General features: G+C 43.1%; 1 protein-coding gene across 1 annotated transcript in view; it reads left to right on the top strand.

Moving 5' to 3' along the window:
- Positions 1 to 1965: 1965 nt before the first annotated feature.
- CTNNAL1 (catenin alpha like 1) overlaps positions 1966 to 14113 on the top strand; it is a gene marked incomplete at its 3' end in the record, with an annotated part of 56276 nt that continues 44128 nt past the window's right edge. Inside the window, exon 1 of the mRNA XM_084211914.1 lies at positions 1966 to 2163. Coding sequence (XP_084068040.1) covers positions 2038 to 2163 — 126 coding nt within the window. The 5' untranslated portion in view covers positions 1966 to 2037. The remainder of the gene's footprint in view (positions 2164 to 14113) is intronic.

The raw sequence follows: 14113 nt of genomic DNA, 5'->3' as shown, positions 1-14113 counted from the left end.
CATTATGGCAATATTCATAAAATAGTCAATAAGTGGGAATAACAGGGGGAAGAGGGAAAAGGAAGGCACTTCTCTGGTATTACTGACACTTTGGTGGATGTTTCTGCTCACAATCCAGAACTCTCCTGTAGAAGTGTAGAGTCTTGGGGAGGCTGCAACTATATCTGCCCTCAGTACTCTATCAAAATGTAAAAGAAAGCAGTTGTTGCCAGAACTTAGAATATGGCTATTGAGAAGTAAAAGAAAAACTTATTACCCGAAAAAGAACAAAAGGTGTTGTAAGAAAATTAAAAGCTTGGGAGAAAAACAAAATAAGAAATCTCAAGGGTGCTCTACACCACTTTGATCAAGCATGACCAGCATTTATTTCAAGTCTACACGATCATTCAGATGGTTTTTTGTACCATGGCAGGTTTAAGCCTTCAGTTCTCTCCTGAAACACTTGATGTTATATAAGATGTCATTTTAGAAAATATGAGACCGTGTTGGAAACCAATTTCCTGAAGAGCTAGGAATAGGGTCATATTGTTATCTAGTGTTATGCTTGCAGCTCTGGCAATTTTCTTTTTTAATAAATATGGATAAGTCCATAGGACTCTAAAGGACAACAAATATTGTCCTTTATCTTGTGTCTGTGTTTCAAACTTGTGGAAAAGATGCTATGTGCAAAAAGGGTCAGAAATCTTTTCGAAGACATAAAATGATACAAAGTCCCTGATCTAAAACATAAAAAGAGCCAAAGACACGATTACAGATGTGTTGTGCGAGAGCTGAGCAGTCAAACACAAATCATCAGTTCTGACCACGAAACGAAGTAGTAACGAGGAAATGATTTACTGCCGGACCCTACAGAGGGCTCGCTGGCTCCCGCACAGCACCGCACCGAGCGGCCCCAGTGCCGGGCTGGAGCTGCTTTGCACCTTGGTGGTTTGGACTACAGCCAGAAGAGCTCCCTTCCCTGCCCGCAGTCTTGGGCAGAGGAACCTGTAGAAGAATCAGCCGTACCAAACACAAGCCAAATGGGACCTGCAAGCATCCATGTACGGATAGTTTTCAAGTACCGGTTACTAAATAAAGTGGAAAAGTGAATTTAGCCCATTACAAACCCGACAACACAAACCAAACCACTTTTATTTCTTTGAATTACTTTTGGCCTTCTTTTTGCTAGATCAATCACAGATGTTCTTGCTTTAGCACCAGGGCTGGGCAAACCCGGATAAGCACGATAGCTGTTCTCTAAGACCGGCCAGGTATGGAATACAAATCACCCAAAGCCAGAAAAAAAGCCTTTTTTTCCCTTTCGCCGGGAGACTTCTAAGAGAGAAACTGATGGCGTTTAGTTTGAGACACTTCATCAGCCCCCCGGATGCCACAAGTAGGCGAATCGTGACTGCAGCCCTTCCCAAGAAGAGAGCGGCTCCCCGGCTGCCTCTCCCTGGCCCGCACACCGACGCCCCACACCTCCCGACCGAGACCACCCTTCCCAGGCCGGCCGGTGCCGCTGCAGCCCAACGCCGGCCGCCGGCCCGGACTGCCGCCTCCTTGGGGCCACCCGAGCCCCTCAACCACCGCCTGCTCCGGCTTCTCCCCTTCGGGCAGGGACCCTCCGCCTTCCCCCGCCCCAAGAGAAACCGAAGGGGAAACTCCGGACGGGAGCGGTGGTGGCGGGGCCATCCCCGGTTCCCTTCCCCCGCCGGCTGCGGAGTGGGGCGGGGGGCGGCGGGAAAGGAGTGGCGGGGAAGGGTAGGCGGCAGCCCCCGGCGCTGGCTGCGCGGCGGGGCGGGAGGCGAGCGGGCGGGAGCTGCCGCTTTAAATCCGTCCCGTCCCGAGGGGCGGGGAAGGGGCCGCTGAGGGAGCGGGGGGGGGACTCGGCGCGCGCGCGCGGCATCGCCCGGCGCGGCAGCGGAGCCCGGGCGGGGGCGGCGGCCCGGGGGCGGAGCGGCGTGAGGGGAGCGGCGGGCACGGGCTGCCCGTGCGGGAGCGCGGCGGCGGCGGTGGCGGTGCGGCTGGAGGGGGTCCCGGCCCGGCTCCCTCGCTATGGCCACGTCCCCATGCAGCAGCAGCGGCGTCTCCTCGTCGTCCTCGTCGGGGCTGGGCGCGGACGCGGGGCTGGAGATCCGCACGCGCTCCGTGGAGCAGACGCTGGTGCCGCTGGTGTCGCAGGTAGGAAAACCGCCGCGGGAGAAGGATTTGCCACCCCCTTCCCCCCGCAACCTCTGGGACGCTCTGCTCGGACGCCGCCGAAGTTTGCGCGCTCGGGTCGCGGCGCTCCGTAGCCCCCTCTCTCCGGCCGCGCCGGTGCTCTCAGCCGCGCCCCCTCCCGCCCGTCCCGGGGTCCCGCCGGCCGCGGGCGACTCCGGGAGCCGTATGGGTGATGCTGTTCGCACATCCGTCCCCGAGGAAGACTCCGAAGTTCCCCGCAAGGTCGCGGGGGAGTGTTGCGTAACGCCGGGCGCTGCGGTGCCGCTGGCGGTCCGAGCCCCGGGACGCCGCGGGGGACAGAGGCACTGCCCCGCCGCCCGAGCGCTGCCGGCTCCCCGAGCCTCCCGCCTGCCGGCTGCCCGCGTGGGAGCGCGCTCCTTTCCTCCCAGCTCGGCGCCGGAGAGAGCGCTCGTCTTCCAGGGGCTTTGGCGGAACTTCGTGTTTTCGCGGTCTGGCCTGAGCGTTGCATTGATTGGAGCTCCTGCTGCACCCCGGGGTAGTGCCCGGTTTTTAAGAGGTTCGATAGTGGGCAAACTGTCTTGGTGACCTTTTAGCACGTCCCGCACAGTGCTAAATGACCTTAAAACCCACCCAAATCGGGCTTTTCATTGCTCTGCTAAGTAATTATGTGCCAGTCACTTTGGCGTTGGTGTTTTTCGTTATTGTTGCTGTTGGGGTTTTTTTTTCAGACATTTAGTTACAAAATTGGCGTTTAACGTACTCATTAGAATTTTGTTTCTTACAAAATAATGTCTGAAAACAGCACAGTGTTTACTGTGTAGGGTTTTTGTGCTTTGAGCACTGATCAGTAAAGTTAGCAAGTCAAAACCTATCTGTACAAAATCATTAAACAAGATGTAACAGCTATACAAAAATTACTAGCTCTGGTGAGGTCAAATTGTGTTTATATCCCTCGTAATCTATCTGGGAACAAGCTGTGGTAAGCCTTGTTTTGCATTTCTGTGTCTGGGCTGCAGGGAGGGTTTCTGATGGCTAATTGTGTTTCTGTACCCATCATGGTAATGTGTGGGTTTTTTTCTGTTTGGAGACGTCACAGTCAGTACAGCAAAGCCTTTCAAAGGGACTGAACCACTTTTTCCAAGGCAAAGTAAAGTGAAGTGAATTTTCTAGTCCTGAAACAACCGAGATAAAATAGGGAGACCTTTTTTAGGAAGCTTAAGAGCAGTCAGAAACACGTCCAGTTGCAAAAGCTGAATTTAGTTGCGTATGTTAAATTTGTACTTTTAACGGATTTATGTGAAGATGTTCTTATTTCTCTGGAGTACTGTTTAACAACAGTGATCTTATTGCCTTTGCACGAAACCCACAGAGAAGTGTGTCATGTATAGTTTTTCATTGTCCATAAAGCCTGTGACAACATCTTCCAGAAGGGCTAAGTGGTTTTCACTTCCCTGTATACCGGGTGTCTGAGCATTTGTGAATACTCGGAGCTCACCGTTTTCCTGCTGAGGCGCTCCAGACTCGAGACAAGTGTGTTCCTTGAAGCACGAGTGCTGAGCTCTGTTCAGATTCAGGCTGAAGTTGCTGATGGTGTCAGCAGTAGCTCCCCACACCTGCCTGGTAAAATGCCCCACTTACTGTAGTGGTTTATCAGTTCTGCCTGTACCTTTCCATCTGGATTGCTCAGTTGAGATCTCACTGGTTGGCTTTGTTCGGAAATTTATGCAAAATGGTGTTTATCGAGTACTTCTTAGTCTCAGAATTTGCTTGTAGATTCTGCATAAGCTGTGCATGCAGTAACCCCCAGGACTTTGTTTTTCTGCTTGTACAAAATGCACTTGCAAAGGGCTTTGTTCCTACTGTGAAGTTAACTTCACAGTTTACCCTTTTGTGAAAATCTGAGAAGCGCTATGTGATACTTGTATACTACTGAAAAAATAGTCAGAATGTTCCTGCTGCTTTTCACTACTTATTTTAAGCAAAGAGGAAACAAAAGGTGCCTTGTCTGACAAACTCATTTTCAATCTCTCATGTAGGGCTAAATCTTTTCTTTAAACAACAACAACAAAAAAAAAAAGCTGCATTGATTCTTATTTAAATTCAGGTACTGTATTGTACATCGTTGTAATATTGTAAACATGTGTTTGCTTGCTTGTTTTTCCTCAGCAATTGTGAGTGTTGGTTTTGTTTTTTTTTTTTTTTAACTGCATTTTGCAGCTTGGGTTTTTTTTCTTATAGACTATGTTGCAACAGAGTACATTTCCTATCAGCAGTGGTATAAGCTTCCGATTTTTCCAGCAGGAGAAATTACCCTTAGAGTCATTACTGCATGTACTTAGTAAACTAATTAAAGTTGGTTTTAAAACTTTGAGTATTTACAGAGTTAAACTAGAGCTGTTCAGACCTTGATGTGGCCCATTTTTAAGAGTGCCACAGATGACAAAGACGACAAATTTAAGCCACAGTATTAAGCATATTTGCGAACACTTCTTTTTCACTATCTACATAGCTGAACTGTGAAAAGAATCATTGTACAGTATTTTGCAAAGCATGTGGCATGCAGTTCAGAAAACATGGCTTTTGGGGTGAAGCACCATGATTTTTTTTTTAAATAAGCAATATTTTCTTCTATGGGATAGGTGTCTTTAGTTCAGTTTTCCATGCATAAATACTATGGTGTTCTTTAAAAGCCTAGACATTCTCCTTCACTGCTGCTAACCATTTCCAGTGTAATTGTTTTGGGGTTCATTCTTTTAATGGGAAGTTTTTGGCAACATGCGTCAGGGAGGGTGTTTGAAGTGGTCAGTGCTGACTCATTTAATAACAAGTCATTTAAACAGTTGAGGAAAAGAAAAGACAGGGAAAAAGCACTTTTCAGGATGTGGCTCTACCAGTGGCTTCCGCAGCTGCCATTCTGCACCTGCTTGCTCGTGTAGGAGCAGTCGGGTACCTTCACAGCTGTACGAGTTTATCTGTCTAGGTCTGTTCTAAGGAAACACTCTGAGAAACTGCAGAACAGGTGTTTGTCAAACTTCACAGTCAGGTACTTGGGAAAAAGAGGGAAACTTTGAGATCTGTTTGCCTGGAGAAGGCTCAGGAGAGACTTATTGCAGCCTTCTAGTACCTAAAGAGGACCTGCAAGAAAGCTGGAGAGGGACTTTCTTACAAGGGTGTGTAGTGACAGAGCAAGGGCAAATGGCTTTAAGCTGAAAGCAAATATGTTTGGATTAGACGTTAGGAAGAAATTATCTCTGAGGGTGGTGAGACACTGCAGTGGGTTGTCCAGAGATGCTGTGTGTGCCTCATCCCTGGAAGTGTTTAAGACCAGGTTGGATGGGCCTCTGGGCAACCTGATCTAGTGGAAGGTGTCCCAGCCCTTGGCAGAGCAGGAGTGGAACTAGATGACCTTTCCCTTGCATCTCAAATCATCCTGTACTTCTATATTCCCAAAAGAACAAAGTCACTTTTCATGGTTGAAGGTGACCTATCCTCCAGCATCTGGAGTGCAGACCAATGTGATTAAAGTTGCTCAACTTCCAGAAAGCCCATTTTGTCATAGGCACTTTGGAGAATGATTGTGTGCCCATATGTTACTGAACGTGTTTTTCCAATTTTCTTGGTATAGGAGATCTTGCTTGAGGTTTTGGAATTGACTTGACCTATATAGTAAAAAAATATAAGCTTTTAATTTTTTCTTTATTTTAGCTACAAAAAGCCCATGATACCAATGCTTCTGAATGCTGTTGTTGTCAGTCTTAGATTCTACATGAGTTAACAGTGCCTTGAGCTGAGGGAAACAAACCTGTTCTTTACTCTCCTATTGTTTCCTTGCTTTCTCTGAAGCTAGATAAAATAATTCCCATTTCAGTAAATGTTATATAACGTTGTGTAAATTTCTGCCAGTGTTTTGTTTTTCCAGAAGTTTTTGGAGTTGTATGTTAAATTCCAGAGAACCCACAGTTGAAGTTTTCCTAATAGTGTGAGAAGCTCACTGATGAAGTTTTCAGACTGAAGGTATGACTTTAGAATAGTCATTGTGTATCAAGCTAGAGGTCTGTATATAATCTGTCAACTTCTCTCTGGCTTTTTTTTTTTTTTTTTTGGTTAATTATCAGGGATCAATATGGAGGCCAGTACTCTTTAACATCTTTATTAATGATCTGAATGTTGGGGTGAGCATAGACCAGCATGTTCAACAGGCATGTCACCTTCCCTACAGCAAGTTGGGGAGTGTGTCACACTGTGGATGACAGGGCTGCTAGACAGGGGAACAGGCTGGAAAGATGATAGGACAGGAAGTTTGTGAAGTCCAAGTCATACAGCTGAGTCAGGGTAACACCATGCAGCAGTACAGACTGGGATCAACTGTCCTCAGGAAAACTTTGTGAGGGAATCCTGGAGGACAAGTTGAATGGGGGTCAGCAGTGATGGCCAGCTGCACCTGGGGCTGGTAGCATGAACAGAACAAGCAGACTGCAGAAGTGATTGTTTTTTTGTTTGGCACTTGTGAGGCAGAGTGGGATACAGTACCATTAGTAACATGTTGGGTACTTTCCTCTCTGTATCACTTCAATCAGTTTGTTTCAGTTTTTTTTTTTTTTTTTTTTTTTTTTAATCTGGACAATGGCAGAGTTTACCACAGTCTACAGCTACCCACCTAATGGCAGGTATGAAGAAGACAGAGACAGACTGATCCCTGACAGGTATGGTGACAGAAGCTGGAAGTTGGAACATTGGAAAGTCTAATGAGATATAAGAGAAGGCTTTTATCAATGTAAGGGAGGCCAAACACTGGATGAGGTGTGCAGAGCTCCTACAGAGTCTGCAATTTTGGGGAGGTTCAGAATGGATGAGACTATAAACAGCACACTCCAAGTAGACATGGTTTGAGCAAGGAACTAGAGTAGATGATCCTGGAAATTGCTTTCATCATAAGCAAGTCAGATTTTTTTTCATGGATGTCTGTTTAGTAATCAAAAGATCATGCTGCTGAGGAGTAATGCTGAGCTCAGACCCAGCTTTCATAAGGAAAGCTAGGAATGTACTTTCCTGTTTGTATCACTTTATTTGCAGTGATTTTTGTTCTGACATTTTGTTCCCTGGTCAGTGCTGCAAGATATTTCTGCAATTCTGTAGTCAGATCTTATCTTTACTGTCCCAAATAAATTTGTATCACCAACAAATCTTCATCATTTTATTACTTGCTTATCTCATCTCTCTCTTTATGATTATATATAATAATCCATGTTGCAGTAAAGGTTTCTATGTAACTGTTAAAGTAAGCAATCATTCACTTTCTGAAATCCTTCATCTTCCTTCTCATCATTCTTTCTCTTGATGAGTTCAATATTCATACAAAAGATCTGTTTCTGTTTCTCTCAGGGGCTTGTCTGATGTCTTTTGAAAACTGTGGTGTCAATTTTGTTTCCTAGTTTTTTTTTCCAGTGGATTGCCTTCGTATCCATGTAATTGGTGATGCCTGTAGAGAAATCTGGTTGTTTTGTGAGGCAGTAATTCCTTTAAAAACAACTTTGTTAAATCTTTGCCAATATGTCATATTTATTTAGGTGTCCACTACTTCTTTTTAATTTTTTGTATTGATTTGAGATGTATGAATGTCAGGGCAACATTCTTACCTCAGCTGTTGACCTGGTTTTAAGCAGGGGATTGCATGAGTAAGTTGATGCAATCCATTGTATCTTTGAGCCCCTTTAAATCTTAGTGAATAACATGTAGTGTTGGCAAGTTCCAGTTAATTTTATCTAACATTTTCATATTATATTCTGCATATCACTTTGATTCCACACAGATTCTCTGAGTACCTCACAGAGGTGCATTCTGAAGTAGGGATTGCTTCACTTTCTTTTGCAGTTGAGCGCAATTATGAATAGCTGTTCTGTTCTCTTATTTTCTGTCAAAAGAATACGGCAAAACTGCGGTAAGGAAGTAACAGAGTACATCAGGGTTATAATCCTGAAGAAATGGACTAAAATAGCTGGTACATTGCTGTATCTTTAGTGGAACTGATGTTATTCTCCATGGAACTGAAAAAGCATCTACTGTCCAAGAGAGAGATTTAAGAGAAGTGTGAAACTGCAGACATGGAGTTCAGTGTGCTACTGTTAGTGCTACTGACAGTGGCCTTGGGATTTTGTTGGTAGGCTAGCAGTGTTTTTGGGGAAGCTGTTTTGTGGATTTGCTGGCTTGGAAGTCCTCAGATGGCTTCTTCAAATACATCAATAACAAAAGAAAAACTAAGGGGAATGTGAACCTGTTGCTAAATGGAGGTGGGGCCCTGGTAACAGAGGATGCAGAGAAGGTGGAGTTACTGAATGCTGCCTTTGCATCAGTCTTCACTGGCAGTGCCAGCCCTCAGGAATCTCTAACTCAGGAGACCAGAGTAAAGGAATGTAAGACTTCTGCCTCATCAAGGAAGATTGGGTTTGAGAATATATAGGCAAACTTGACATCTACAAGTCAGTGGACTGTGAGGGGATGTATCCTTGAGGTGCTGAGAGAGCTGGCAGACACCATAACAAGGGTGCTCACAGGTGTCTTTGAAAGGTCAGGGTGATCAGGAGCAGTGCCTGAGGACTGAAGAAATCAGGTGTTACCCTGGCCTACAAAAAGGGTAAGAAAGGGGAGCTAGGGAACTACTGGCCAGTCATCCTCACCTTAATCCTTGGAAAGGTGGTGGACCGCCTCATCCTGGAAGCAATCTCCATCCACATGGATGGCAAGAAGGGGTTCAGGAGTAGTCAGCATGGATTCACTAAAAGTGACCAACATTATTGACTTCTATGATGAAACAACAAGGATGAGGGGAGAGCAGTGGATCTTTTCTACCTTGACTTTAGCAAGACTTTGGACACTGTTTCTTACAACATACTCACAGGCCAGCTCAGGAATTGTGGACTGGATGAGTGGACAGTGAGGTGGCCTGAGAACTGACTGAATAGCAGATCCCAGGGGGTTTATAATCAGTGGCACAGGGTCTAGTGGGAGGCCTGTCACAAGTGGTGTCCCCCAGGTTCAATACTGAGCCCAGTATTGTTTAAATAGTTCATCAGTGACTTGGCTGAAGGGGCAGGTGCCTCCTCAGCAAGCTCACTGATGAGACAAAGCTGGGAGGAGTGGCTGATATGCCAGAGGGCTGTGCAGCCGTTCAGAAGGACCTTGACAGGTTGGAGAGATTGAAAGAGAGGAACCTTCTGAAATTCAGTTGTTTTTTTTCTAACAGCTTTAAAGCAGACAGTCCCATATTAAAAGCACTGTTAGGCTTCTCATTTATTTATTACTAGCTCTTTATTCTTGGAAGTCTACAAAAATGTGGGGGGGGGGAAACCCACCACGTTGTCCCTGTCTTTTTTTCCTTTGCATCATACATCAGTCTTGTATATAAGCTAATGTTTGAATGTCTGTTGCCATAGTATTGTATTGCAGTAGAGGTTCATTACATACCTGCTTTTGAACTTGTTAATCAAATGTATTCTCTTTCTCAATTAGAGTCTAAATAGAAGTGTCTCATATACTCTCTGGACAATATTCATAATCTTAAGGAATATGTATAGTATCATTTGCTTCCTGAACTTCAGTCTTCAGTCCAAACTCAGATTCACTTTGACTTATTTGCATTTCCCATGCAGCAGATGCACTGACAGATTTGTTCTAGCAAATCCCTTGGCTGCCTTGTTCCACTGGGCATTTTTTTGGTACCTCTAGGTCTTTCCCTTTCATATGTCTAAGGTGCTGAAGGGTTCTTAGATTTTTGGCTGGTGCCAGAGCTTGTGCATTGCCCCTTATGGCTCTTTTTGAGGGATGAGAAAATTCTTTTTTGGAAAAAGTAGGATGATCCATATTTGTCTTTAGCTCATTGCATCTGAGGGATGAAAAAGATCAGCATGCTCTCCTTTTAAACTGCTTCTTGGGACCATGTCTTTTTTTTTTCCATACATTAAAAATCCTGGTAACTTGAAAGCTTTGAGAAGCTGTTTCTCCTCTTTTCCAGAATCTTCTGTTTTATGAATTAATTTCGTGCTCACTTTAGGCATGAAACTTGGCACTACTATTGAGTAATAAAACTATGAATTATGGTGTAAAGGCTTGTGTTGTAACTTGTATGGAGGGAGGCAAACCTCCTGCTAAAGTCAGAAGAGTTTACACTCTGTACAGCAGAGAAACTCTGCCGTGGATCGTGTGCTGTGACTTCTGTGGGTCCGGAAGCACATGGTGCTGCCTGGGTACAGAGTTGCACCTCCGTGGTTCCAGTGAGTCACTAACTCCATGACTCTTCTCCCTGCGGTTCCATGGGTGTTGCGGGTTAAGTTGCCAGTTTCTGGTTTCTGTTAAGCGTCTTGCGCTCCATGCAAATTCTTTTTCTGGCAGAAGCTCAGCTGTTGCTCAGCCTACACTTGGTGCTCTGTGCCCCTAAAGGAGCCTGATTGTTTCACTTTGATTTATGTAGAAGAGTTAATCTTAGGAGATTGTCATCTGGATGTAGAGAAGGTGATTATTTCAAGGTATCAATTGTATTTCTTGGCTGATGTGGTTGCAGGTTTCCATTTAATGAGACTAATTTTTAATTGACAGCTTTTAGTCATTGAAGCTAGATCATTGGGAAACATTGAAAGAGAAATAGATAATAATTTACAGTTGTGGTTTATAAGGTATGCTGGGGAGCCCAGGAGTACCTCAGAATAACTTAAAGAGGTAAATAAAATTATTTTGTTGCATTAATAAATAATGATATTACTATCACTAATTATACTCCACTTTACAAGGAAAATTACACTTGAACATTTTATCACATGAGCAACAGCACTATAATGAAACAGCTGTGGTTTCAGGCTTTTTTCTGTGAACTCTTGGATAGTAAAATTGGCTTTGAGTTAAGCTTGGCTACTGCTTTATAAGGCTCAAAACCTTTGTCTTTGATGTGATAAATGAGTCAGACTAACATTTCAAGTGGCTGAAGGAAGATGCTTTTTACTGACATAGCTGAAAATCAATTGCTCTTTTTCAATGGCATCATATCCTTCATATTTTTGTGATCTGATTAATGACTTTTCTGCAGATTAAACAAATTTTTGCAGTTCTCCAGTAGAATGAGCATTAAATCAAAACTGCCTCTCTATGATCCTGCACAAGAAGAATTAAAGCAGCTTTCTTGCTATTCAGCATTGTTAACAGATGGTTTTAGACAGATTAGGTAGGGAAATCCCCAAAGGATGATTTATGAATTAATGATCGCAAACAACTCTGATTATAGTTCAGTAAAACTGTTGTGTGGTACTATGACCCTGTGGCTTTTCTGCATGGATTTATTTTATGTTTCTTTATTCGTTAGAAAAGTGTAACCCTTGCTAGATAGAACCTTAAAGTCTATTTTTCACTTATTGAGCTATACTGCATTTCATTAATAGCCTTGTTTAAAGCTAATGGCGTAGATGAGAAGTGATATAGACTCTAGAGCCAACTTATAACTGTTACTCTACTTTAGATACTGAATTGGATTATTTCTTAGGTGTATGCCTAAAATGGTAAGATAACTCCTAAGCACAAATTGCAAAAGTATTTTATGAGCAAATCCCAAAGTTCTTTCTATCTGATGTGCATAGAAAACGAAAAAAAATGTTTCTTTTGTCTTACAGAAATATGTTTTTATTAAACAGAATGAATATAACCATTCAGAACCACACAAATCCTATTATTCAAATAATAAAGCAAAGTTGTTCTGTAGCAGCATAATCTTTTCAGCACAGGGGTTATGATAGTATTTTTGTTAGTTTGTTTATTCATGGGCATGGAGAATGTTTGCAAGCAGAAGGGTAATGCAGTCCAGGGTTGCAAGCGCTTAACATGTAGGAGTTAGACCAGTGCATGGAGCATTCCATTTTAATTACCAAAGATTCTGTATTGTATCTCAATGTTTCATTTAAATATTCTTAAATTTTCCAACTGAATGAGTTTTTATTGCCCTGGAGCTCTTCAATGAAGCAATCAAAAGAACATACAGGCACTTTAGCATAAATAAGATAATAGTTCCTGGATTATATTAAGTTTTTGTTTTGCACTCCTGTAGGTGGATAGTAGTTGGATTTGCATAGCCTTTTCCAGAGCATACTGTACTTCTCATTTAATCCCTAGAGCAAATCTGTGCTTTCCAAAATGGAATACCAGGTGTTGCTCTGAGCTGAAGTGGGATGTCAAAATGCTGCTAAGGAAGCCTTCTCTGAAAGAGGCTGCAGGAACTCTTCTGTCGGGAAGATGCAGTGTGAGGAGGATTGAATAGCTGGTATTCATGACAGGGAAGCCACCTGCATATGAACTAACCAGGAACATTTTCTGCATCTTCAGGAGCCAATCCACTTGGAATGGAAAGAATTCTGAGTTGCGTGTTGTCCCTGCTACATCCTTTATTACAATGTCTGAGTTTTTAGTTCCACAACAGTGGTGGTTTTTTTTAATAAGCAGCTCAGAGCTGGCTCAGGCATTGTTTGCACAAGCAGTACAAGGTTAGGTACATTAACAATAGCAAGTTAGGGGGAAAAGCCAGAATTACTGTTTGCCAGTCTCTGGTTTTGAGGTTACCTGATTATGTTAGTAAATAGAGTTATTTCTGAGATGTGCATCTCTCTGGTGCTGAAAACATGTCTGCATCTGTTTTGACCACATCTGAAAGTACACTTTAAACAATGAACTTCCCTCTGAGTTGAATTTTCTTAGGCTTAATCTTGCCCAGGCTTTCCAGGTGTGGAATGAAAAGCAGGAATTGCTTTGTTTATAAAATCTAGCTGTTTGGGTAAGAAGATACTGAAGGGCAACAGGAGGGGAGGAAAGTGTACTGCCTGGTATGCCTTGAAACCCAATTATTTGGTCTACTAGCCTGTACTCACCTTTTCTAGTGAGGTAGTTGTACATTTCAAACTTGAAGACAGCAGTTGAGTTAGAAAGCCACTACTGAACACATTTTGTAATGGTGAATGCATCTTTGATATTGTCCAGTGTGCTTGTTGATGCATATATTCTATTATCAGAAGTTGGACCTTGTCTGAAAAACTGTCTTTGCCAACTCATGTCAGGTTGCTCAAAGTTACAAATTTTGGTGCCAGCTTAGTCTGAACAAGCATGCATCTCTTAAAAAAGGGAAGAAAGGTTGAGTTTGAATTGTCTGAAAATGATGATCTTTTCCATGGTCACTCATTGCTGTAGAAATTTTGGTTTGGGTGAACAGTGGGGCAATCCTCTGTCTTGTACACCATGTGGGAATAAGAGTAAACATGGTACCTTTGGTCATTGGTTAAGCTTCACTAAGGATTTTGCAGTGAGTGGTCTCCTCTTCTATGTGTGGAAAAAAAGAGGACAGCAGCTGTACAGGTTGATTTTTGTGTACTTTTCTTACTTTTCTGCTTCACCTTTGCAGATCAGTGGGGATCCCTGGTTTTAAGGAGTCTGTGTAAAGGGAGCATTAAAAAGAAAGCATATTTTTCCTCTACAGTAGGGTACTTTAATAATATCATTAATTCAAATCTCTACATAATATCGAGAATCCACAGGCTGCAAAAATAGTGAGCTGTGTTCATTCCTTTTTTTTCTTCCCCTCTGATAGTCCTTTTCACAATTTAAAAAAAAAAAGGATATTAATTTAATCCCGTGGGGGGGAAAAAAGTCCTGAAGTTTTTAGAGTTCATGTTGCTTTGAAAAAAAAAAACCCAAAAAAAACCAAACGAAGAAAACCTACCATGCAAATCCCCAAACGCAAAATAACTTACACTGAAGGAAATAAATTGGTGTCATCAAATTGCTGCGCTGCATTTGAATAAGTTCATCTGTATCACATTTTAGCTTATAATTTTCTCAATGCTGTTTGGTTTGGAACTTAAATTTTAAAAGTTCCTTGGTTTTCTAGGAATGCATTCAGCGCAAAGAAAGGGTATTCACTGCTATAGTA

The sequence above is a fragment of the Fringilla coelebs genome (assembly GCF_963513975.1).
Source record: "Fringilla coelebs genome assembly, chromosome: 1".
Taxonomy (NCBI): Eukaryota; Metazoa; Chordata; class Aves; order Passeriformes; family Fringillidae; genus Fringilla; species Fringilla coelebs.
This window is presented reverse-complemented; position numbering and strand designations above follow the sequence as displayed.